The 25879-nt window shown below is 43.2% G+C and overlaps 2 protein-coding genes across 3 annotated transcripts in view; one reads left to right on the top strand and one right to left on the bottom strand.

The window, feature by feature from the left end:
- The window catches only part of ide (insulin-degrading enzyme), a 28146-nt gene extending 24199 nt beyond the window's left edge, over positions 1–3947 (top strand). For both annotated transcript variants that reach the window (XM_047602387.1, XM_047602386.1), the window contains exon 25: positions 997–3947. In XM_047602387.1, coding sequence (XP_047458343.1) covers positions 997–1092 — 96 coding nt within the window. In that variant the 3' untranslated portion in view covers positions 1093–3947. The remainder of the gene's footprint in view (positions 1–996) is intronic.
- marchf5 (membrane-associated ring finger (C3HC4) 5) lies at positions 3343–25372 on the bottom strand. Its single transcript, XM_047602389.1, has 6 exons — positions 24947–25372; positions 16121–16323; positions 7909–8039; positions 7629–7812; positions 7131–7297; positions 3343–4982 (listed from the first exon to the last, which is right to left on the bottom strand). The coding sequence occupies exons 1-6, from the start codon at positions 24988–24990 to the stop codon at positions 4866–4868; spliced, it is 846 nt and encodes a 281-aa protein (XP_047458345.1). The 5' UTR covers positions 24991–25372; the 3' UTR covers positions 3343–4865.
- Between the last annotated feature and the right edge of the window lie 507 nt (positions 25373–25879).

Below are 25879 nucleotides of genomic sequence, written 5' to 3'. Positions count from 1 at the left end.
TTTGATATTATGACTAGCTTTGTTATTTGCTAAATTTGTTAACAAGCTTTTGAAATTTACACTTTAGATTTGCATTCTAAGTTCTAAAAATGATTCTCTAAACGTGTTTGTGGTTTTCACAGTGAAAAAATCCAACTTTTTCCTGCACGGATTTGACGGTTTTAGGTCCAATGTGTTAATAACATTTGTCAAAATGAAAAAATAACTGTAAAATGACACAGGTGGAGTTGTCCTGAAAAGAATGAAACCAAACAAGGCAACAATGTAAACCATTTTTAAGATGAAATATAAAGGTAAAACCAGGAGTCCTGAAAAATGGTCAATTATACTCTGGACTCTTTAGTTTACACTGATACGGCTCTAATCATTGTGTGCGGAGTCATTTCATTCTCTATATTGTTTGAAACACGTCTCTCATCATCAACAGTGTCCAGATCCTAATAAGAACTGTCCATCTACATAACTTACTCCTCTGTCTATTGTCTAAAGCCTATGAAGACATCAGGGACATCAGGTCCTACTGCGTCTGCTCCACATCGAGCAAAACTGTATCACACTGTTTTTTTTTTCGTGCATAATTCTGTGCTCACAGTGCGTCCTGAAATTAAATAAAGGGACATTTATGGTTTCCTTTTATTTTGATATTCATATTTAATCTGTAATGTCTGTAACGTCAATGGCAACTCCCGTAATGATTGTAGTCTGCGCGCAACATCTTTTTATTTTTTCCATTCGTAAAACACTAAAATTGGCTAAAATCTCTTCTGCTCTGCTCTTTCAGGAAAATACTGAGCCTTTTCTTTTAATCAGAGTCTGTTAGTGTTAGGGTTCTGACTTTATGTCCTCAATAGGAAGCAGCTCAAATAGGTCTGGGTTGGGTGGTTTTGCTTAAAGGCAGGAAGTCGGCTCTGGTTTTAGTGGTTGCGTAGGTGGTCATTTTTAAATTAAAGGTAGAAAACTTGCAACCTTTTTTATTTATTTATTTTTTTGTTCCAGCCCACTTTGGTTCAGGACATGACTGAGTTCAAGAGGAGCCTGCCTCTGTTCCCCCTGGTCAAGCCTCACATCAACTTCATGGCTGCCAAACTGTGAGCGAGGCCGGGGGTCGACACGCAGCAGCACGGGGGAGGAAGCGGGCCGCCGGATTCTGGAGCCTGAACCTACACCCTCACACCCCCCCCCCACATCAGGAAGACTTCATCTGACTGAGCCTGCATGACTGTGTGTTTGCGTGTTTGTGTGTTTGCGCGGGTGCATATGGATGCTTGTGTGTGTGTGTGCGTGTGTGTGTGGCAGGCTGGAGAAGAGATGCTCTGAAACAAAACAAATCACAAAGTTAGCTCCGTGGTTGTCGACGTAGCCGTGGTAACGGTAGAGGTCTCACTGGACTCGCCTCATGTTCACGTCTCCCAAAAAAAAAAAAAAAAAAAAAGAAAGCAGAAAAAAAAAACAAAGGAGATGCAAAACTCGCACGCATCACGACACAGTGTAGACTGTTAGAGAGAAATAGAAGCAACATTAATTAAAAAAGAAAAAGAGCACGTTAAGACGAGGGTCAGATCCCTTTAAGTGAGTCCAAGTGTACCGCAGGAGCTTCGCATCCAGAGGTGTTTTTATTTGAGTTCTTCAGACTCAGAGTCGTGCTGCTGTGGCGTCATAGGAGAGGGGAGGGGAGGGGAGGGGAGGGGGGGCATGAACCGGAGGCGGTAACCCCACGAAGGTCTTGTTTTATTTGTCGGACTGGTGTGGGAGGCGCCCACAGCTCTCTCCACAATATTATTACGGCAAAAGTTGCACTCAGTCAAAACGGGACGTTTTATTCTTGCTCACCTGAAGCTGCTCCATCATGGTTTTAATCTTTGCATGTGTCAGAATGTTTCTAGCCTGTGACCTGGGAAAATGTCGGGACCCTTCGAGGAGCTGTTTTAAAAAAAAGAAAAATTTGCTAACCACTGAACCACGGCCATTTAAAAAAAAAAAAAAGTTTTTATTTTTTATTCGCATTTTACAGTAGTTTGTAATTCTACATCTCAGGGGTACGTCCATGCTGTTTTTTTCTTCTTCTTCTTTTTTTTTTATTTGACATTAAGTTTTATTAGTAATTAAAATAAAAACCCTTCTTTTATCAGCGAATTATTTGTTTTTTTGTTATTTCATGAATTGGTTTTAGTCCTCAGACTGAAAAGGAGGTAGGGGACGGCTGTGGAGACGAAGAGTATTTATTTATTTGATCCTTTTCTAAGACCTGAGGGAGGCTGTCGCTGTTCGTACCCTCTGTCCTGTGGGGAGGAGCTGGTGTCATATTGTGATCGGAGGCAGGATTTTACCCCCACCCCCCCCCCCCCCCACCACCACCGCTAAATAGTTGGGACGGCTCTCGCAGCGTAGATGTCAAACAAAGCAGCTAGCCTTGTATTATTTTTATTTTGAAACATTTAGTCTAAAGAGTCCAGACTTGTTTTCTGAACATATATAATATATATATTTATATATATATATATGCACTTCTCTCGCGAAGCAATAACCTTCCTCTCGTGGACAGGGACCGGTGTGAGACAGACAGAAAGAGACGTAGCTCTGTCTCCACCGCTGAGTACAAAGAGCAGCTGGACTCCTGGAGTAGATGGTGTGACCTGCTCTCTCAGGTGCTAACCAACTTTGTGTTTTTAAGAATAATAGTAATGAAAAAAGAAAAAAAAAAAAAACATTATTTTGTCCCCAGCACCATCGCGGCTCTTAGCCTCATTCTCTCTGTCACACGATGCTGCGTAGTTTTAAACAAGGTCATTTTGAATCCACTATATGGCTGAAGTTAAAGCTGCTTCTTCGTTTTCCTCAACTGCATCGAAACCATTTCAGTTATTATTATTATTATTATTATTATTATTAGAGCTTTCAAACCCAGGCCTCTTCATTACCACCTGCTACTGTTATAAAGGACACTCTTCCCTTGTGGTCAAACCCAAAGACGACGTCAACAACAACCAGCAGCAGCCGCCGCCGCCGCCACCGGCCTTAGGTAGCGTCCCACTCCCACAGCTTTCAGAGCGTCCTCCGAGAAACTAGCATCATTACATATCAGGCTTGGGTGGTTTGGGCCATGCACTGTTTACTTTGTGAAGAAGTACCTACTACTGAGTGGTTTTCATTTCTGGATGTATTTAGCAAAAAAAAAGAAAAAAAAACGGACTGATTGGCTTCATGGGCTGGTGAAGAGTGCTGATCTTTTTGAGTTTGGTCTTTTTATGTCTCCTGTGTGTTTCTAATGAATAAACAAGTCAATGGAACCCGTTTCCGTCTCACGGTTTCATCCTTCAACACACAAACACGCACACGTCAACATGTGGAAAAATACATTTATTCACAGAACCGACACCATAGACGTCGACAATCAGAAGCAACTTCTCTACAGCACAGTTCACACTTGAGCGCCTTTCTTTTTTTTTTTTTGTTTTTTGGCAGAGGGTGAATGTACGCCTGGGTCACATGTGCAGGTTAAATAGTCGTCGTGCCTTTTTCGTCGGAGCAGCAGCGGCTTAGAGGGTCGTCTCCAAGCCGGCTGCCGCGTTTGCAAAGGAAATTATCACATCATGCAAGGTCAGTTCACAAAAAAAATGACAACAAGCCCATGCAGGTGCAGCAAGTGAGCTGTTTTCAGACTTCCACTAATGCACCAATTTAATTCTGTTGCATTTAAATATTAAATATACATTTCCCCCCCCTTTTAATTTAGAAATACTGAACAGATTTAGGGAAGGGCTGGCTTCCCGCTTCCCACTTGTTGTCTGTTTGAACTGACTCTCACAGCCACACGAGCATCTTTCCTGGTAATTACACAACGGTCTGAACCGAGCTGAAGGCCACAGTCACAGTCAGGCAACACGGCAGTCCCATCATCACATGAGGGGCAGAAAAGATTCAAAAGTAAAATCCCTTCATCATCATCAAAAAAAAAAATTCCAAACAGAAAAGGTTGTGTCTAGCATCGGCGAACATCCACCAGTGAAAAGTGCCGAGTTGAATGTCAATGAGAACCACACGAGAAAGTAAAAGTAAAAATAAAGCTGGTCAGTCCAACATCTTGAAACATCTGTAGTATCGTCACGGCGACGGGCTCGAGCCGTCAAACTGAGTCTATGTGAATGTAGAGATTAAAAAAAAACATGGCCTCCTCTGATCCCCGTGTGTTCCCTAAACGCCTCCTGGTTGTGGTTTTTTTGTTTGTACTCTACTGCATCATGATCAACAACTGTTAAACACATTTTTATTGTTTTCTCATTAATACATTCCAAACACTGGACATCATTCAATAGAAACCCCCGACAATGGCAAAGGGGACGCTTCAAAACAAACATTATAAAACAATCATTTATTATTAGTAGTATTATAAAACTCTAATTACACATGCCCCGCATTTTCTTCCCTCTCTTTCTCTTTTAAAATACAGTTAAGTTTACATGAAGTGTTACTCGGGTGATTGTTGAAGCACATCCAGCCGCCGTCGCAGAGACGTGTGCAGACGTGGAGCGGCGCGCCGACTCTGAACGTGCTCCCGTCTGATCCGTGTTCACCTCATGAAAAGCGGTTTAAAAAAAAAAAAAAAAGGAAACAGCGTGTGGAGGAGATGCTTGCGTGGGTGTGATGAGTCGCTCCATGACGAGTCGGGTGAGGGTGGGGGTGGGGGTGAGGTGCAGGGAGGGGAAGGTAATGAGGGTGACACTGATTCCAAGTCTGTTTCACCAGCACTTCCTGCTCATCGAGTTCATGAAGCCTCCCTCCTCTCCCCCCTCCTGAGGCGTGTGGTTCGTCCATCCTCACTCCTCACTCCTCCAGACTCTGTGGCCTCCTCCTCCTCCTCCTCCTCCTCAGGCCTCCTCTTGCTCGGGGAAGTTGAGGATCTTGCGGTGGGCTTGCCTCAGGTACTGCTGCTGTTTGAAGTACACCTTGAACGCCCCCTTGATGGCCACGAAGGCGATGCCCCCCTGTGAAGAGAGGAAACTCCGTTCAGACACGACAGCAGCACTCACCATCCCATCAACACAGCAACACATGAACACATCAGTCCTGACTGCTTCTGTTAAGGCTGGAGATTAACGCTGGGATGCTACAGTGAGGAGGTGCAAACTTTAACCCCATTAACACGGGATTAGTTTCATCCGAGGACGTCACACGGTTTAGAAACATCTGTTTTAGTCTTCAGTAACTGAAGTAGCCGGTCTGAGCTTCAGTTACTTTGCAACTTTCTGATTATTAAAACATCTATTCTTAGAAATAAAACATGTCGTGATGAAACTATTGATCCTAGATGTGATGAACACATTAATGCTGGACTCCGTCTTCATCTGTATGGGAGAGTGACGTCCATACTTTGATTTATGGCACATCCTTATTATTCTAATGTGACAAGAGGCAGAAAAAAAAAAAGAAGCTCTCAATCAAAACTCATCCACTCTGCATTAGTTTTCTCACAGGACGTCATTTGCTTTGCAGTTTTTTACTTCACAAATGACTCACATGGACCATCTGAACAGACGACTTTCACAAGTACTACCAATTACTAGAGTTCCAGGTAAAACTGGTCCCATGTGAAAAGGGCTTTAAAATCTAAACAGGAAGCTGCTGCACTGAAACGAACTCTGAACAAAGACGTTCCTTTTTCTGTCTCCTGATTAAAGGTCACTCATAATGTCCCGACTGGTTCTTCAAGGAATTTTACTGAAACACTGGAGCCAGTGATTAATCGTTCCAGTAAAACCGTTTCTCTGGTTCCTGCTCCTAGAATCAGGCGAGGACGAGGAAGTGAAACCTCAGACTCTGTTCTTCATCGTATCCTCCTCTAAAACATTAACTCTGATTATTCTTCAAGCTGGAGACTAATGAAGAAGCTGTGTTCGGCTCCGAGTCGGCAGTCCATCTGTCACTCAGAGCTCAGAGGATGAGGACGTGGTGTCCCCGGGTATCAATGCAGCCCGGGGTCACATGAGCTGCTCTGGTTACCTCTCCGTCCTCTCCGTGAGGCCGCTCTCATCTTCAGCTGCTTCATGTGATTCACAGTCAACCCAGGAAAGAGGGGAGACGTCTCTAGAGATCCAGATGATCTTATATCCTGAGAAATCTAAATATGAATCTGAGCTACAGCCTCTAATTACACATGAGGACCTGGTTGTTAACATGTGACGTGACCTCGTCATGTGACTTGTAGCTGGCACCTCCCACATGAGATGAAGCAGTAAATACAGTGAGACCAGGAAAAACGTGGATTATCAGATCAAATTAAGAACTGGACTCAACAATGATCCATATGAACTACCGAATAACAAATGGTCCACAAACATTGAAATCAGTTCTCCTGATTTTATATGGACTTGATTTCAACACTGGGAAAATACACAAAAAACTAAAGCAGGGGCATCAAACTCATGTTAGTTCAGGGGCCACGTACAGAACAATATGATCTCTAGGGGGCCAGACCTTCAAATAATGACAACTTCAGATGTTCCCCTTTGTTTTAGCACAAACAAGTACATTATGAAAGTATTTACATTTAATGAGCTGCACTATTACAAAATCTTTCTCTTTAGAAAAAAAAGTGCAATTTCTGTGTGTCTCAATGTTGTGTTACGTCCACAGCTCTCTACTAAAATTGTGTGAAACGTAGGAAAAGTAGTCACTTTTATTGGAAAATTTGCAGTTCATGTCTTCAATGTAATTTTTGCACTTTGCAAATTCATCCCTCGGGCCAGATCGGACCCTCTGACGGGCCACTTTTGGCCCGCGGGCCATATGTTTGACACCTGTGTACTAAAATATGACCTTTTGGTACTTTAGTACTAGAGTATCCTCTTATTTGAAAAAGTGGATTAGCTTCAGTTTCAATTAGTTCATTTCAGTTATAATAAATGAACCTAAATAAAAGATGCTAACGCTAAGAGCTTTACTGAGAAGTAACGTTAGCCATACGATACTGTAGCGTGTTATTCTGTTTATTGTTATTTATTGTTGGAACTGAAATAGTTACTGTCGGGTGTAACTTCGCCAAAACAAACAGGCCCTTAATAAAAACCTCAACTTTCCTCCAGTGTTGAATTGAACCGTTGCCGGTTGCTGGTGTTTCTTTTGGCTCCACTTACCAGGATGGTCCTCTGCAGGTTGGAGTTGACGCTGCTGAACATGAGCTTCCCCACGATGGTGGCGATGGTGGGGAAAACCAGGGCGCCGCACAGGATCCGCGTGGCCGACACGTGGTCCGCCAGGGGGCTGGCCTCGGCGGGGATCCGGGGGACGGGGCAGCCGATCCCTGCGGAGACGCGGACAGTTCAAACGTTTTGGTTCTGATAGGAAGGCTGTTTATCCGCTCTGATGAAACTAGATGAGGGTTTATGATGAAACTTCCGTCCTGTGTTTGTTTCTGACTGGTCTTGTGTCGTCAGGTTGTGGTAATTGTGTTCGTGACTCATTGTCTGCATCCATTAAAGACTCAACCTCTAGCCCTCAAATTGAATCATGATGCATCTCGTTAAGAGCAGGGCTTAAACGTCTGAACGGGGACACGTTGCTACGCTGCAACGCGAGCGCTAAGACGAGAGCTTAGAACGATTTAAACACGTTATCAGAGAGTGCGTCCTGACCTGGGAAGATGCTGTTGAGGATCTGCAGCTTGTTGGAGTATTTCCTCCACAGACGCAGGACGTAGTCCTCCCAGCGGATCATCTTGCCCAGGATGAGCATGACCGGGATGGTGGGCAGCCCGATGAGCAGGAACAGAGGGTCGGCCCGCTCCATGACGTCCAGGCCCTCCTTGTGTCCCACCACCTGGACGGAGGAGAGGACGGTCAGAATGGAAAACTGGTTGATTCGTACTCACAAAGCAGAAAGAATAGAACAGAATATGAAAGTCTCTGGTCATACCTGCATTACGGTGACAGCTCCGTACGTGACCGCCGTCCAGTAGATGGAGCCCACCATGATGCCTGCAGCAGCAAAGGGGCCGGCCTTAGAGATGAGCCGGTCAGCCAGGTCCAGGACGTAGACCACGGGACCTGATGGAGGCAAAGATCAGACGGTTACATTCATGAGCTGAGAGGTTCTTGACATTTATGAGGAACTAAGTGGACAATATTTTTACACTTTTGGACACTTCTGGCATACATTCGTGTGGCCGTTACTTCGACATGTAGCACCCGACTAGACCAGAGCATCTCCCTCTCTCATTACTTTTCTTCTTGTGTGAAAGTCAGCCGAAAGGAGGCATCACACGATCAATGCGTCCTAACAGAACATGTCAACAATGCGGTCACGCGAAAGTGAATTTTGCTCCCTGAAGCGTTCCCAAACTCTGAGGCACGTCAATGCGGTCCACACCTTGTGCTGCAAACTTATTGACAGACAGGGAGGAGCTTCTTGGGCCAGTTCAACCGAGATTAAAAAACAACTGGGCTGGTCCTGCACACGCATGACTAAGGATTCATCTTCATTCCACACATGCCTTCAGAACGGGGACGTCCCCGCCTGACATCAGGAGCACGGCCCAAAAAAAAGAAAAAAGAAGAATCTGCCGCATCCTGCTCCCTGGCATTCCAGGCGGACTCGAGGGAAATCATGCAATATTTACAGGAAGGCAACCTGATTTCCTCACTCAGACAGAGCCATGTACGTGCTATTAATAACCAGCCAGGAGTCAGAGGGAGGAGAGCTGGGTGGGGATGTGACCAGAGGGAGCTGGGCTCCTGTGTGCCACACAAGTCTGGAAACTCTTAACTGCAAGATCAGAGCAGGTTTCTCCTGCAAATTCCTACTGTGCTCAATGCTGTGCACCCACCTGCCAGTTCATTAGGTACACAAATGAACAATCCTGCAGTAAATCTTAGCTTAGCGGCGGGTGCAGTATTCCACATTTGTTTCTAAACAGAGAGAGATGTTGATTCAACTGCGCTTTCATTTTACAGTCTGTAGTTTCTAGTGTTATTTAACGGGATTAGACTGTAAAGACACGTGCTTCTATTATTTGTTAACCCCCTTATAGTTGGTTTCTGTCGAGTTTTAACAGCAGCACAAACTGGATCCTCCAACAGTGACCAGTGAATTACCACCATAAACTGACCATCGGAACAGACCTGGAGGGGATTTAGTAGCTGTTATATTAGAATTGATTATTTTAACCTAATGAACTGGGCAGTGAGAGGGGACACGGTCATATCAGTGTATATGTTTGTGTAATGACTGTTTCAAACCCTTCGTCATATGGAACAAACACTCTTATCACAGCGGCTAATAAAAGCAGCCTTCTCACGTTTAAGAGACGACAGCTGATTTCAGTGGCTGAATATATCAGCGTAGTTGATGTTCGCTCCACGCAGAAACGTCTCTGCTTGAACACAGAACATTTCTATCGAACCGATTCCTGCAGCTCTAGTTAGTAGTGATGTTGGATAAAAAACGATTTCCTTTCTGTCGATACGAGTAAAATTCAGGCTGGTATCGGCAGATACAAATACACCTAATGTGTCTGGTAAATCTAAAAAAAAAAAAAAGAGTAGTGTGTTTCAAATCGTAATATATTAATTTAGTAATTTATTTGTTAATTTTAAACTTGGAAGTATATTGAGGTAGTGGCCTCATTTACTATATAGCCAAGCTAATAATAAATGATAAAAACACCAAACAGAGACACAATCATACAAAATGTGTGAAAATGCTGTTTCACACACTAAAAAAATAAGTAAAATAATTAGATTAATGTAAAGTACTATAAAAATAAAAATTTGCATCCTAATTCTGATGCTGTGCTCTCTTCTCCTCTCTACCTCATCATAAATGCCTCATATTCAGTGTTAATGGTTTAATCTGAAGTTGTTTCACAAGGTTTAACAATAGATTAGTTACTTTCCACTGTGTTCTTGTTAATGACAAATCAAAAGCATCGATATTGTGATACAGTATCGTTCCGCACATCACTACTAGTTAGTCACAGCAGCGTAGGTATGTGAAGAGAAGATCAGACTCTTATTTCATTGTGCTGTTGACGTCTTTGCTTACACACTTAGACAAGCAGGGCAGGTTCCTGTGTTTAAACTCCACGTTGGATATTAAACAGTACAAAAGGAAGGACTAGACACGGTGAGGATTAACCGCCGTGTTTGCCAGAAACGAGGCTAGTATCTTCCAGAAGAGAAGCTGAGATGCGTTAGTCGAGAACAGGGCTTGAGTGGAACACTTCACCGGATTAGCACACGTAGGAGGCTGTGATACAACGGGAGGTCACGTCAGAGCAGAGAAACGCAAAGTTTAATAAAGATACTTCCGTTTGATCATAACTTCATCAATTTTCATAAACGGAAAAATAAAATAAAAGGGGACTTTAATATACGCGCTGGATTAACTCAAATCGATTTTTGTTTAAAAGCTCCGACATCCATTTATAAAATTCTTGGGTCGATCTATTAAATGTCATTTCCTGCATCTTCTCAATAGAAACCTCGGCCTCGGAAATCTGGTTCTGCATGACCAGTCAAACGTGAGCGACAAAGCTCTGAAGCATTTCAGATTGAAGAAGTATGACAACAGAAGCTGGATAAAAGCCTACTGCCAACTAGAGGCTAAATATCTGTGAGGGCAACGACAACATTAGTTCAATTATTACAATTTTCTTAAATTATCCTCCATAAGTAAGTAGACACGCTGTTTACACTGTTTAGACTGAGCTGTTAAAACCCTACATTTATTAAAACCGGGCTCAAAGGTCAGTTTTACAGGCTCTCTCTCTCTGAGAAGGCTGACATTTATAACGATTTCTTAAAATAGTGATTTTGACACATCGCTGGTCTACTTCAGAGTCGAGGCAGTGAAAGGTCGTTAAGGAGGCGCTGAGTCACTGGTCGTTGTGAAAGGAGGACTTGGTTCAGAAACACTTTTCTCTGTGGCCGTGTCAGCAGCGAACTGATAAACATATTTTCATATATGCAGGCAGGCTGGTGTGCAGCACATAACAAAAAAACAAAATAAAAACACATCAACCTCGTATCGCACTGAGCTCCAATCCCCTTTATATTGAGGATGAGTGCTGCAGGTCGGGGGGGGGGGGGAATTACAGTAGCTGGGTTTTTTCATGAGCCTTCAGATGAAGCCACAGCGTCGACACCGAACTGTAACGTCTCTAACTACAGCGTTTGCATTAGTCTACACACCAGGTACAAAAAAGAGGCACAGCTTTCTAAAATAACTCTGGGCTCCCATGGTTATTTTGGGGTTTTCACTTTTTGCAGCTGAGACATAAGACAGACTTTATTAAGGTGTTTGCACAGCGAGCCCACTATGCGGCTGTTACCCATAAGTACTTGCCACAAGTTGTGTACAATTCAGCCACTGTTAGCAGTGCACCCAATTTCCACAGCTGAGTACATTGAGTCTATAAAAGCTTTGAGCTCTGTGCGGCATTTTAAGCAGGTCACGCTTAAGGTCTTTTTTTTTTCTCCAGACACCAGTGCTCTGGCTCACTTGTTGATGAAAAGAACCCCAAAGTAGCGTGGTGCGTTTGTCACTTCTAAAGCTACTTAAAGTCCCGACGGAAATATCGAAAGTTACTTCTTAATGCAGAAGATCTGTCTCGTCTCCTGATGTTTCCCAGAACTGCTTTTACCGCACCTGCGTTTGCCAACCGCACTGATCTCCTCAATGCTTGAGGGCATCAGTACGGGCGCGTTCTGATGACAGGGTTGGAATCTCTTCGGGCTTTCTCCCCGTCTGAGCATTACGCCGCCGCGGCTGGGGGCGACTGGGCCGCCCTTTAATGGTCGCGAGCGAGACGCAGCGCTGAGCAATTCGTTTCAGCCGCTGGCAGCAGATTCCATAATTAAGATAATTAAAAAGGTGGGAGGGAGGGAAGGAGGGAGGGAGGGGAAGTGAAGGAGAAAGGGGAAAAGTGCAACTGCAGCTCCTCGGTAGTGGGTCCGCACATTGGCACGCCGGCTTGTTTACGCAGAGTATCAGTGGAGGAGGAGCGGCAAGGACACACCGTCCTCAGAGTTGGATCGCCAGCCAAATTAGCATGATAGGCTGGCTTTGGCTGTGGAGCAGGTGCTGGTGGGAGTGCAGCCAGAACCAGCGTACAGCTAGCCGCCCTGCTCTTCGAGGTATGAGACGTTGCTAGCTTCCCACCTCCCCCGTGCCACACGTCAGTGAAAACAATCAAAAACCTGGGTTAATAGAAAAGGCGATCTGTGACTTCAAACCAGCCCCCACATCTGATCCAGCAGGAGGCAGGGGTCCCAGCCTTCGGAGCCAAAAAACGAGTAATTCCTGTCAAGCCTCTAGAAATGAGCTGGCCTCAGCAGCAACCCTGAGAAAGTAACTACCGTGGCAGCTTTCCAGCAGAGCTCCCCGTCTCTACCGGCCCCACAGATTTAACTCCATCGCCCAAACAGAAAGCTGTCATCACGCTATTGTTCACCGAGCCGTGAAACTATTATTCTGATGGCTAATTAAAGCTGCCGCAAATACCACAGCTCGTGAAGCCAAGACGCTCACATTATATTCAAAGGGGACAGACATACTTGTGCTTATTATTATTTTTTTTTTTGTAACTGAAGAGCCATTGGCTGGCTGTGCAACGTGCAAACCATAAATATAAGGTACCACTGTATCTATATAAGGAAGCACTGCAGCAATGATGCAGCAAAACAGACAACACTGGAATCCTACTGCACTGGAGCACACGGTGTATCCTGCAGCTAAAGTCTATAGTCCTCATATAGACCACATAAAATATCACCTAGTATGTTTACTCTGTATTAATAAGTAATCTTTAAGAGTCACCTGTCCTCTGTTTTGAATGCAGATGTGGGACGTCTGATATACGTCCTCTGTTTGCTGCAGGTTGAAGGTGGAAACGCTAAGATGTGAACCAAACAACTAACTCAAGATAGTTTGAAAGGCACTTTGGACCAAGCTTCACATCATTCTTTGTTAGAAAGAAAAGCTTTTCATGATAACTACTTTTATTGAGCACTATACTCTCCCAGAATTTACTGCAATGGCCGACGTCGTTTTAAAGACCTTTTATTGCTACCGATATAATAATATCATAACATAAGTACACCTGATACACCCAAATATGAGATAAGGGCGAGGTATCCTACTGAACGAGACATACAACACACAACATGTAATAGACAACAAATCAAATGTGCAAAGGTGGAGAGCATGGTCAGCGTTTCCTGGTGTGGTATTTAAATACACAAATACTAAAACAACTGCATGATTGAGGAGAGGCCGCCTCTGTAGCCGCTCTGGAGCTCTTCCTAGCCTCCACGCTAACAGGAACACATGTGCCAGGTGGCCGCTGAATGCACACTCTGTCCTTCACATCTAGAAAAGTTACCATCACGGACCTGAGATCTAAAGAAGTGTGAATTTAATGTTTGAGTCGCAAAGTCAAAGCTGCAATTTCACGAGTGCATCAGCAGAGTGGCAGCGTTACTCACTCCTCTCCCCTCTGCTCCGTCAGCCTTTGATGAGCTCTTCTGACGGCTCCTCCCGTGACCCACTTTCACTCCCACTCCTCTCTCCCAGACACATCCAACCTCCCTGCACGGCTTCCTCGCCACCTCTGTCTGACACTCGCTAATGGGATTAGGAAACAGACCCTTTCCCCCTGTTGGAGCCACACAGGAACAGTACATATAATCAAACACTACTACTGCACTTCCTATCCAGATACTTTCAGCTGCTATGAAGAACATCCGCCTCTTTTTTTTTTTTTACATTCAGAACAATAACATGGCTTTAAATCACTAAAAATGAGGAGGACACATATTTGATGTGGGCCTGGCTGGGTTAGACATTGAAATAAACTAAAAACTATTAATTCAATTAAAATAAGAGGACTCGTAATGCTGTTCTAACAAAAATAAGTTAAGGTTAATTTAGAGTACTACCACTGCACATCTTGAAAGCAACTCTCTTCTGAACGTCCTCACAGTCCATCATCTAAATGCAGGGAGATCAAAGGTAACACAATTCTTGGCTGTTCGTATCCAGGCTTCAATAAGTGAAGAGAGACGGCGGCATAAGCCTCATGTATTATTCTCTCAGGGCACCACCGCCCAGCACATGAGCCACAGTTTCACACCAAACCACCTGCAAATGAACAGCACGAAGGCCAATTCGCTGTAGGACCTAAACCAATGACCAGAGAACACAAACTTTTGCAGTATATGCATCATGAGCTTCAGGGTAAACCACTTTACCTCCTGGACCACAGCTCATTTTTAATGAAACTGAAAGGAGCGTTTACTAGCCACAAAGCCATCGTATTTACGGGCACACTGAAGCACTACAGTCTATAGTCATGAATAATGTACGTCTCAAAGCCAGAGCATGTGAGGGAGACATTATCAATTCCTTTAATGCAGTTATCACAGGAAAAAATGGGATGAAAAGGTACGTGAACACACGTTATTAACCGAGAGATCTGTTGTAATATTGCTGCTGTACAGACTTCCTTTTACCATGTTGCCTGGCAACCAGTCAGACTTGGCTTCACCTGAATTAGGCTGCATCACTTCATGTTTTTGGGCTTCCTTATTTGGTACTGTGCTGTGTACACGGTTAAGAGAGGTTTGCCAATGACCACGGTAACTGTTGTTCGGCTCATCAATACATTTACTAAAGAGGCTAAAACACACATTTAAGGGACGACTAGAAATAAACAAATACATCTGAGTTTGTCACCATTTTCATCCACAGTATTCACTAAATGTGCAACCCAGCAGATGACTTGTGAATTATCACTTAATGGTTAAAATGTAGCTCTACCAAATATTATTTTTTTTTCATATGTGCAACTTATTTACATTGCTACCAGGAGCTACGAGCCAATTAACCCACCCATGCATACAAAAAAGTAAAAGGTGACAGACGCATCCACAAATATCCTGTGCCAACAATCAACTCTCCAGGAGAGAAACCGACATCCACTTGAGGACGAGGAAGCATCCGAAGAAGCTGAGCAGAAACGTCTGCTAATAGCTCCACAGTGAGTGACGGCACAACCATGGTTGATCTATATATACACGAACCTGTTTACCAGCTGGGCCCAGCCTCCTGCAAGCTAGTCCCACTTCTGTCTCAAATTGCAACTTTTCTATGAAGTTGAGATGGCGGCGGCCCAGTGGCTACAGGGCAACCAAATGACGAATGGTATAAAACATTAAAATATGTTTTCACAAGTGTAAATTAACTTCTGAGTAAACTTTACTTGGGGATAAAACCAACTTTATTCTTAATGTGACTAGTGTCTGTCTTGAATACAAAAAAAAAACACGAGGACAGACAGTCACTGTCTTTAAAATATATGAAGGGAGGAACTGAAAAGTGAGCAGGCTGTGTTTGGTGTATTTTCACTAGATGAGTCAGCTTTTGGGAACAATTGAAGCCGTCGTCACTCTGACGTGTCACGATAATTGAGGCAGCTGCTTTTCTGAACTGCTGCTGGTCTGTCAGCCAGGAGCTGGGCTGGATAACAAGTGAGCGCCCTTCTGTTCTTTGTCAAGCTGAAAGGAAATATTTACCCAGATCACCACAGAACCTGTGCTGGCTCTGAGTAAATAAACACACACTCAGACGAGACGCGCTGAGCGGTTCTCAGAGCTTTTGGGTACAGTTTCAAGCAGAAACAATTAGGGAGCCTTCAACGAGGACCTTCAGCAGCACATTTATACAGAAAATGAGAGCGGTCGTGGCATTTTCACAGAAAATTAAATCGTGGTGTACAAGTTAGGAACTCTGTCAGTTTCTCAGAAACCAACAGGCACTCCAATTTCCTCCAATCTATTAAATGTTGCTGTGAAAAATATCTCTAATAAAAATATACCTGAGTGACCCTAATGTTGCAAATTGCATTTAACATAAATAACCGTGCGGAATATGTGACTTTTAACTAATGAAGCTACTTAAAGCTCCACGCAGCCACAGCTGTCCTTGGAAATAAATCTGAAGGAATACTCGTCTCCATAACAACCACCAACCAATGCCGGCTGAACGAGACAATGTGACATCTCGTCATTTTTAAGACTTCGACGTGATGCGTTTGCCCCAGTTTTACCTTCCGTGAAATGCAACCCACCTAGTTTGGGGAAGACGATGAGGTACTCTGCGTTGCATTGCGGGCAGGCCACTCGCGCCGTGCTGTTGCCCCGCTGCTTCTCGTCCACCCAGCGCTGCAGGCAGGACTGGTGAACCCACTTGGTGGAGCCGCGGCAGCGACACGGACGCACCCACTCTGCCGTGCGGTCATCCTCGTCCGTGGCGAAGCACACCCAGCAGCTCCTAGAACAAACACCCACACCCAGGTGAGATAAAACAATGGAACGATCCCATAAACGTGGGAACAGCTGTGGCAGAATAACCAAAGTGTCACTGTGTATAAGTTACAAGGGTTCATGCGACTCCTATTAAGATGAAACTCCTTCTACGTCTGACGACAGCGATCGAGTCGGAAGTCGCTGAACTGTGTGTGCAAGCATCCGTTTGAGTGTGCGAGACGGCGAGCGAGACTAATGCAATCTTCATTTCCCTTTTGAAAGAACAGAAACTCTACAAACAATGTCAAAGGGTTCAGCTTAGATCAGGTTCATTTGAGAGTTCAAAAGTGCTGGCATGGCCATTTTTCAGCAGCTACAAAACAGTGACGGAAGAAATGATCAAAGTGTCTCGAATTACTCCTGTCTAACTGGCCTAGATGAACACACATGCATCGCTCTGGGCCAGCGACTGCATGAAGTCATCTTAGACCAATACATAAACCCTAAAGACAAACAAGCTGCGAGGCTGACTGCTTTTCAAGGATATTTGACAGTGACGCAGAAACAGTTCAATGCACAGCAGCTCAAATAATCAGACCCTTCATCCGGCAATCTGGACACAAAGCAACACATCCAGGGGATTATTTTTCAGATCACATCACAGTGTCCCATTTCCCCTTTTTTGCTTTTGTCTATTATTTTCTAAAAACGGAAAATCCCTTCTTATACCTTACTTGTGCACCCTTTTCCATCCTTGCCTTATCTCCAGCTCCATTTTGCTAACGTGGCTGTCAGTATTAATAACCTTGCTACTCGAACCTAATTTCGCCAGAGCTTCACTGTGTGTGGCCGAATTATTCTGATGCCGCGATGTGCAGTGAAAGCAGAGGGGCGCTGGATGCAGACAAACTGAGGAGACAGTCTCCCTTGTGTGTGACATCCAGACAAATGCCTTGTACTGGCCTCGAGCCAAACCATATTTCATCAACCCCCCCAAAAAAACATCCTTCCTCTATTCCCTGATAAAAGGAAGGGTCTTTTTAAGGAAGCCGTTGTTCCACTCTAAAGGATTGTGGGACCTTATTTACAAGAAAGGATCCTTGATAAGTTTGGTCTCTTTTCCAATTAACTGCACTCTTTGTGCCAACAGTCCAACTCTCTGGCCCTAAAAGGCTCCATGTCACCCGACATGTGGGAGGTAATTTGATGTCCAACTTCCCTGACCTTACAACAGTACATCTCCAACTGTGACATTATATTGCTTTTCCATAATTAATCAGCAGCGCGCGACCGTCTGGAAGGTTCACCGCACCACGTGTGGTGAAGTTCAACAATATGGAGCGGTGACGTTCTCATTTAAGCAGCTATACACTGACGAAAAGTCACAGATGGGAGCTGAATGACGGATTTAAGTAAATCAGCTGCGTCTAGCGATGACTAACGCAATCAAGATGCTAAAGGATGACTGGGGTGACTCAAACTAGAAATATCATTTTGACACCAGCCTGATATTCTTGAAATGGAGGAAAAACAACCAAGCAAATGGCAAAATGTCAGGATTTCTAAATTAGGTTTGGGACTAGCCTGTCGCTAGGAGATGGGCTGGTTCAGAGGCTGCCTGCTGCTTTCGTCCCATTTTCAGCCCACTACCCGTGTGCGATATTTATGTTCTCGTTTTCATAATTACACTGAACCTTGAACAGTTGGCATTTCACAGGATGAATGAAAAAATTATTACCCTGCACACACCTCCCATGAATCCCTGGCATATATTCAACATAGAGGAACAGGCTGATTATCTGCATCGCGTGGATCGTTCAGACGGGGACATTTGTGCTATTAAATCCGGCATCGCCACCACCCTCACTGCAAATACATGGTGAGTTTAGTCACAAAGTTACAGCGTTAACCATCTAAAGTCAAGCCTCGTCTATTCATAATCAAAAGTGAATGATCAATTTTCAATAAAGCATAGATAGGGTTATACGAGTAGGACTACAAATAACCAACACTGAGCACTTCAGCATGTGAACATCATCCCATTTACTGATAAGATGATGGCAATCAGCAAGATGAATTGGGGCCAACGTGAGTTCAGAGGCACCAAACTTCATTACATATTCTCTCAAACAGGTTTTTAAACGACCAGCTGCATGCGTCTAACCTAGTAAGATAAATCTACCCTTCACTTACAGTACTTGCCCTTAACAATGTTATGACAGGAATGCAGAAGAACAACAGGCTTTCTGCTCTTACCATGAAGCAGAAAATGTTTTGTTTTGCACCTGGAAAATTAGCAACATGACATACAAACTACCACTGGGTCTAGATGCCAAATAAATGCATTCATAGTGAGTAGTAGTTGCATTAGTTTAGTCATGTTACCCGCAACTCACCATGAGTTCAACATCCAGCCCAGAGTCCTTGATTCAGCAAACCCACCTAGAACACCATGTATATTTCAATCCCTCTGCTCCCACAGCTGAATAATAGATGTCAAATCTGTGGCTTTCTGTCATCACTTGGTCTTGGTGTGCTCCGTTACTGGGGCCACGGGAGGCTGGGGAGGGGGGGGACCCCTGTCAGACACCGGTTGGCCAACTTGGATTATTTGCTCACACCGCTGCCTGGCTGCAATGAATAATTTTCCAATACTCTCCTGGTGCTGAATAAAACATGACAATGCAGGAGAGGAGCTTTCAGGTCGAGGTGCTCAGATGACAGAGTCACGGTGGGAACATGTGGTGAATCTGAGATGAACGAAAACATTAACTCTCCATTCACCTCTCGTGTCCTCGCTGGAGGAGGGCTGAGGGCTTTTGACAGATGTGTGTTCCTGCAGAACACTGCTCGTTATATGTAGTTATCCCAATTTGCAGCGCTGCAAAGGTGAAAAAGGGCTAATGCATGATGAGGTTCATCTTACAGTGCGTTTTATCAAAAGGCTGAAACTAGGGCGGGTGTAGAATGTGAGGATGGTGGACAGATGTCTCCACAGGAGGAGGACAGTGGAGAACCAAGCCCTGCGCCACCTTAGATTCACTGGCTCCTGTTCCTGTAACCCAGCCCTGGAGCATGACAGGACCTAATACAACAGCACCGAAATGCTATCCCCAGTGTGAAACCTTAATCTCACCTCAGCCCTGTTTAACAGAACACTCAGGCAGATAACCCCACGATGTACATGTACACAATACCTGCTGCATATAGAAAATCCTGTGCAGTCTGACATGAAACCTGGGTTGTAAATTGTGCATATTTACAGGTTTCGTTTCATTTATTAATTTAGTGAATTGGGACAATGCGCATTAATCAGCATTGGTGTATTAGGCATCAGTGTAAATGTGCAGAACTTAGCACAAATGCTAATTTTCAGCCATTGTCCCAAGCCACGTACTTACAATGAATCATACAGTAGACAATTACAAAACCAGACATGGGTAGACAATGTCATAACAAACCGATTAGAAATACAAAAACATCAATGGAACAGGAGCCCCAATAACAGGCATAAGATTAACAACAGTATCACACATTTCCTTATTTCTAATCAAGGTCTGAACAGCTGCCACCAACATGTCCTTCATGAACGTAAGAACTCATGATGGCGACATGCCTGAGCTTCACTGAATCAAGGTGACCTGCTCTCTCACCCACTTATTTACATGTTAAACAGGCAAACTCGAGTGGGGCTTTGGTGTTTTCACAATGAGCTCTAATCCACCTAATGCTAACCGACTGCTTTGAAACTTCAAGGGCCGGCGAGCAGCAGTGTGTATATTATCCTTTCAACATTTATGAAAAATGTTCAGGCTGCCGGGATCAAAAGAACGAGCAGCGGTGAGGGACCGTAGATCCCGTCAACCTGGGCAGGTTCCACCTCAGATGTGGATTTAAATCTGACAATTGAAGAACGTGCAGGACTGTATAACCCTGTCGCATAGAGACAGAGGAGAGCGGTCTTATGGCACACTTTGAAGGAAGCCAGAAGGACGATGTGACTGACACTCTGTACAAAGATGAGTGTGAAAGCATAGCTACTTTCTCATCGTCTCACAAGTCAGGCTCCCGATCTTTAAGAGGCACGTAAGCCACTCGACAAAGGCTCCTTTCACTCGGCGACGGCCACGTGACTGTGGGAAAACTGGAGGTTCCTCAAAACAAAAGCGAGGCAAAGGAGCACCGGATTCTGGTCCACAAAGATCTCAAAGAAAGGTTAAGGCCTAGGAGGGCTTCTCCCTGTCTGACTGCTTCTACACAATCACAAACAAGTCTCCGACACAACAACAACAACAACAACTCTGAGTGTTTTCCACACTCAGACAGTATAGGACACAACCATCCCACAGTCTGAGAGGAATACCTTTTGTCTGTCAGTTTTGCGAATAAATTTGTGTCAGCTGCCACACAGACTCTAAAAAGTTGCCATGGCTTTACAGTCTTGGGTATTTTCCACACAAGGTTGACGAAATAACAGCGTGTCCTTACAATATTGTACAACCAAATATAGCAACACCAACTCCAGCTTCTAAAAATACCAGATTTGAGTCACGCCACTTTAAACTTTGGACAGAGTCAACAAAAACATGTTAAGCTTTTACAGTTCATTCAGTCCTGCACTTGTTACATGCATAATATATGTAGTTACAGTACATGGCAGTCATGGTATTAAATAAAAATAATGGCACTTCCAATGAATGCCATTATTCAGGAAGGCTTCCTTATGTTGTTTATCAGGCAGTCGTGCAGTGTTAGGTACTGTGACCTTTGTATTTATTTTGTATTTTGTACTTTAACACGTGCACAGGCGTCCAGGAAAAGGTGTATGTTTATGTTTTCAGAGGTCGAGACTGGCTGACTACCAAAGTTAAGACGATTATCACCAGTGAATGATTACAGTTAATTCATCCCAACCTTGCACCCCCCCAAGGAATTCACTAGTCACATGATTCATTTCATGTCCACATGCAGTGTTTTCAATAATGTAGCCATACTGTTGTGCTGCTTCTAAATGTTCAACATAAAAAGCCTCAGTTTGGGCCATAATAATGTGAAGGGGTCGGCCCCCAGTTTATCCGTGTTGGGGTTTAAATAACTCAAGCCTGTTCACTAAACCACCCAGCTTAAGATGTGTCTTTCCCATGAGCTTTCACTGATGATAATTCTGTGTGTATCACTGGTTATTAGGCTACAGTTAACTGAGGCAAGATTTCTCTTTCTTGGAATATGACATAACTTCATCAGAAAAATGTTGAAAAGTTTGTGCAGTTGTTTATTATGAAACACACACTGAGAAATTACTGAAAACTGAAAATAACTTATAATCTCTAACAACGTCTCTATTGAAATCAAAGAACAAACATGTATTGTGTTGCTGCGATTGTCAATAAGAAAATGAAAATATGTTAAAAAAATAGTTTGAACCATTATAGATGAATTAGAATCAGACCTATGTTATATGATAATAATTTATATAAATATAATGATACGTGCATCTCATCTTATAAAGGTATAGTTTTAGGTTTACTGGATTAAATTTGTTACAAGACAATTTGATAAAATGTACGTTTTCACATTAATGTAAATAATTAACTCGTCCTTCAGTGAATATTAACTAAAAAAATAACATTCCTTTCTCAGGACTAAAGACAACCTGTTGCCTCTGAAAGAAGCCTATGCAGAGCTTGTGCAAAATCATGGCTGCAGCCGTTAGCTTCGACACATACACACACACACACACCAACAACACACATCCGTCAATGCATTCACACAGAATGCAACAGGGGCAGCAACCCGGACAACAAGAACAGAGTGAAACATGGGAGGTTGCGCTAGAGCCAACAAAAAAGATCCGGCTGGACTGAAATGTCGCCTCCATCTATTTGTGAAGCACTGCATTGCAGGGGCAGCTGGCTGCTTGTGGCCGGCCCAGATAAGAGCCTGTGGAACCTTATGTTTGTCAGTGATACAGACTGGGTACACAACTGTCTAGAAGCAAGGGGACATGACATACATCTTCCCGCTATCGGCTCCTCAAACACAGTCTGGGTTATTGCCTCTGCCACCCGCCCGCAGCACGCAGTGGAAGCACATTTCACAAAACTCACATGCCCTTCCTTTCTTTCCTCCTTTCTGCTACTGTACTGTGAACTTGTGAAATTATTTCAAAGCCCAAAGTTCAATATTGACAGAGAGTGCAGAGTCGCAGGACTGTAAATGCTTTTTATTATGCACTACAGCAGCTAGCAAACAGCTGTGACTATTTTAAAGGAAGCGCTGCTCAAAAATGCTCGTACCCAAATGTTGCAGCACAGTCATGCCCCGCATCACACATACTCAGGATGACAATGCTTGGAACGCAGCTAATGTTATTATCTCGTTTGAAAAAGTATCCATAAACTTACTTCCTTTTTCGGTCTTAGTTACAAATTCACTTCAAATCATAAAAGGCTCAACTCTCCTTAAACCACAGAAGACTGGAGTTTATTAGCTCATTGTGCCATAATTAATTTGGTCCTAATTATTCAAACAGTTTTCCAAATGTTATGAAATAATTTCAGAGCTTCTGAAATTCTTAATAGCTCCCTCACAAATGTTTTATTTGAATTTTGAGGGTGGGGCAACTCTTTTGTTTACATTTGGTCAGGGTGAATTTTGTAAAACACCCATACATGTGAATGATTTCACACTCAGGGACGGTGATCAACTTTGTGAAGGGATCTTGGTGGGTAAGGGCTCCCTACATATCCCTGACAAACTGTATATGAAAATAATAAATAATTGTTTAATTCAATGGTAACTTCTCATTCAGTTAGCTTTGGTTGTTGACACCTAAAACTAAAACTGCCCACTAATTATTTTTTTGCTGCAAATAAAAAGTGCATATGGGGAGGCTGTGGCACAAAATGCCTGGTGCTAGTTCTCATTTTTCACCATCACATGAAACTGAACACCTTATTTGGTTGTGCTGACTAAGGCGAGCCAAAAACCTCAGCAGTACAAGTCACCCTAAGCTACCGACATAACACAGAACCTAGCTGCAATCCTACAGGTAAATCTGATCAAATTGTACATATGAAAGCTGTTTACTCGAACTACCCTGCCAGTACTACTTCATAGAGATCTGCAATAGGCTTTGTAGTCAGTTTGATGCTGGAATTTTAATACTTTGACTTTTTTGAACTACACACTCATAAGAAGAATTGTCTTCTTTTTAGTGTCGGTTGAATAAAAAACTGCATTAAGAAATGAAACAACACAAACAAATGTTAACAATAGGAGTGATCTGCTAGCCAATGAAAAGCCAGGCACTAGCAGTATAATAATGTTCTAGGATTTAAAGTTGTAGCCTTGGGAGACTGATGGGATTAGGGTTTCATAAGGTTAAAAGTCTGCGCTTGGAAATCTAATTAAAAAGACTAACTTTTGAAGGCTTACATTAAAGTTTTCAAAAGCCATCTCTGCAAATATTTCATATGTGAATTTCCTTCTTTACAGAGTTTCTCCAACACATTTCCAGAGTTTCAGATTCTGATATTAACCTTATAGAAGCCGGCCGCTGGCTTTCACAGGTGATAAAAGAGCCAATCGACCATGGACTGCAGAAATCAGTCAGTGTCCAGGGAACTTCCTGAGTGAGGCTCAGTTTGTTCAAGAGAAGCTCAAACGTGGCTTCTTAGGTCCATTGTACATCAACCGCAACACTTTCCATGGGATTCAAACCAATTTCATTATGTGTAGTCTTGACACAGCTGTAAAATTTAGATGTGATGGGGCGAAGCTAAATGGGATCAGTACCACAAAAGATTTGTTCCTTATTAAGAATTTGGCTGATCAGCGTTATGTTGTTTTTGCACATGCCAATTCAAATTCACATGTTGATGTTGCATTCAAGTTTCCCACGATGACTGCCTTGAAATTGTGTGGTTTGCATTCTGCATTCTCGTTCCTCCGTCGCACAACTTTAAGATGTCAGCACTTTCGATACTACTTTTGTTTCCTCCGTCTACGATCAATATCACCTTCTCGCTTTTATTGAATAATGGTGTCCACACAAACCTTGATGATGCACACAATTCAGTCTGACCAAGGAACTCGTGAATGTACGCTGAACGTGTACATTGTACATTCATGGGCGATTGAAAGGCACACTTGGCATGGAAGTGGTGTTCAGTGACTTTTGCAATGTGCGATAAGCAGAAGGTTTACCCATTCAGAGCAACCATGATTCAACTGGGGACGTGACAATTTTAGAAATCTTTCTCAATTCAGTCTTCTCCCTGTTTAAAGGTTAATAGGTGACGGGCAAAGCGTCAGGTCAAAGTGACACCGTGTGTTTTGGTTCATGTTAGTCTGACATGGTAAACGTTGAAGTTAGTAAATATATTGTGGAAAGTTGAAATGATGTAAATAAAAACTTAATGTCAGTAGTTATTACTCGTCCTTTATCAACATCACCAAACATATGGTACTAGCTACAATTATCAAAGTGCATAACAGAATTTAAAGGATGCAGTCTGTGTAAAAAGTTACATACTAACTAAAGTTGACGAGTTTCGGAATATTTTACGTAAACTTCCCCAATTAACGCGATTTTACGTTTAACTACGTAGCCGCTCCTAGCGCGTTAGCCCCAAACTTGAACTCACCTGTCCAAATTCTGTTGCATGACCACTGCACTCTGTTCAGCCATTGTCGTGGAGAAGCAAAAGAAAAAAAAAACAGGCTCAAAGTAAGTAGAAAAGCTTAACTGCTTTACGGATAAAACATTAAAATGACACGCCTGTTAATTCGCTGCAGCTGAGGTCGGCGTTAAACCACTTGCTAGGAAGTTAGCCGAGGAGCTAACGCTAAGGCCTTTGTGTTGGTACGCGGCGCGTCAGCTGCAAACAGGCCAGCGGGTTCGCATAAAACTATTTCTTCGCGGTCATGGCAGTCTTGGCGGCATTTATCTGCGACCGATGCGCTATTTCGACTTAAAAATCCCCTTTGCATCTGCTACGGCCTCGTTTTGCGTGACCGTTTGACTCCATTGACTGGCCGTCTCTGAGGTAACGCAAAATAGCACGTCAGTGCGTCCATGCGTGTCTGCGTCATCAAAACAAGCACCGCAACTCCGAGAGTTCCCTTCCCTCTGCCCCATGGGAAATGTAGTTCCACTATGCTTCTCTCCTTCTAATGGTGCTGTTAATGGAAAATTAGTTGCACCAGTTTCTGTTCAAGCAATTTTCAGATGTTTTTTGTTTTGTTCTTTACCCAGTTCCTTCTTTGAACCTTTTTTTTTGGATATTCTCTCCTTATAATGTTGTAAATCTAGTCATGTGTGTTTCAGGTAGAAACAATGAAATCTTGAAAATACGGCCACCATTTGAACAGTCACTTAGTTTTTATAAAAACACATTTAATAATGGTAAACGTAGATGATTATTGTAATAACACACATGTTTAAATTATTATTATTATTATTATTATTATTATTAAAGTAGGATATTTCTTAGATAGACTTTAATGATCCAGAAGGGAAATTGGTTGGTCGCAGTAGCTTAGTTAGAACCACAAGTAAAGAGAAAGATAAAATAAAA

This window comes from Mugil cephalus, chromosome 13 (assembly GCF_022458985.1).
Source record: "Mugil cephalus isolate CIBA_MC_2020 chromosome 13, CIBA_Mcephalus_1.1, whole genome shotgun sequence".
In the NCBI taxonomy this organism is placed as follows: domain Eukaryota; kingdom Metazoa; phylum Chordata; class Actinopteri; order Mugiliformes; family Mugilidae; genus Mugil; species Mugil cephalus.
This window is presented reverse-complemented; position numbering and strand designations above follow the sequence as displayed.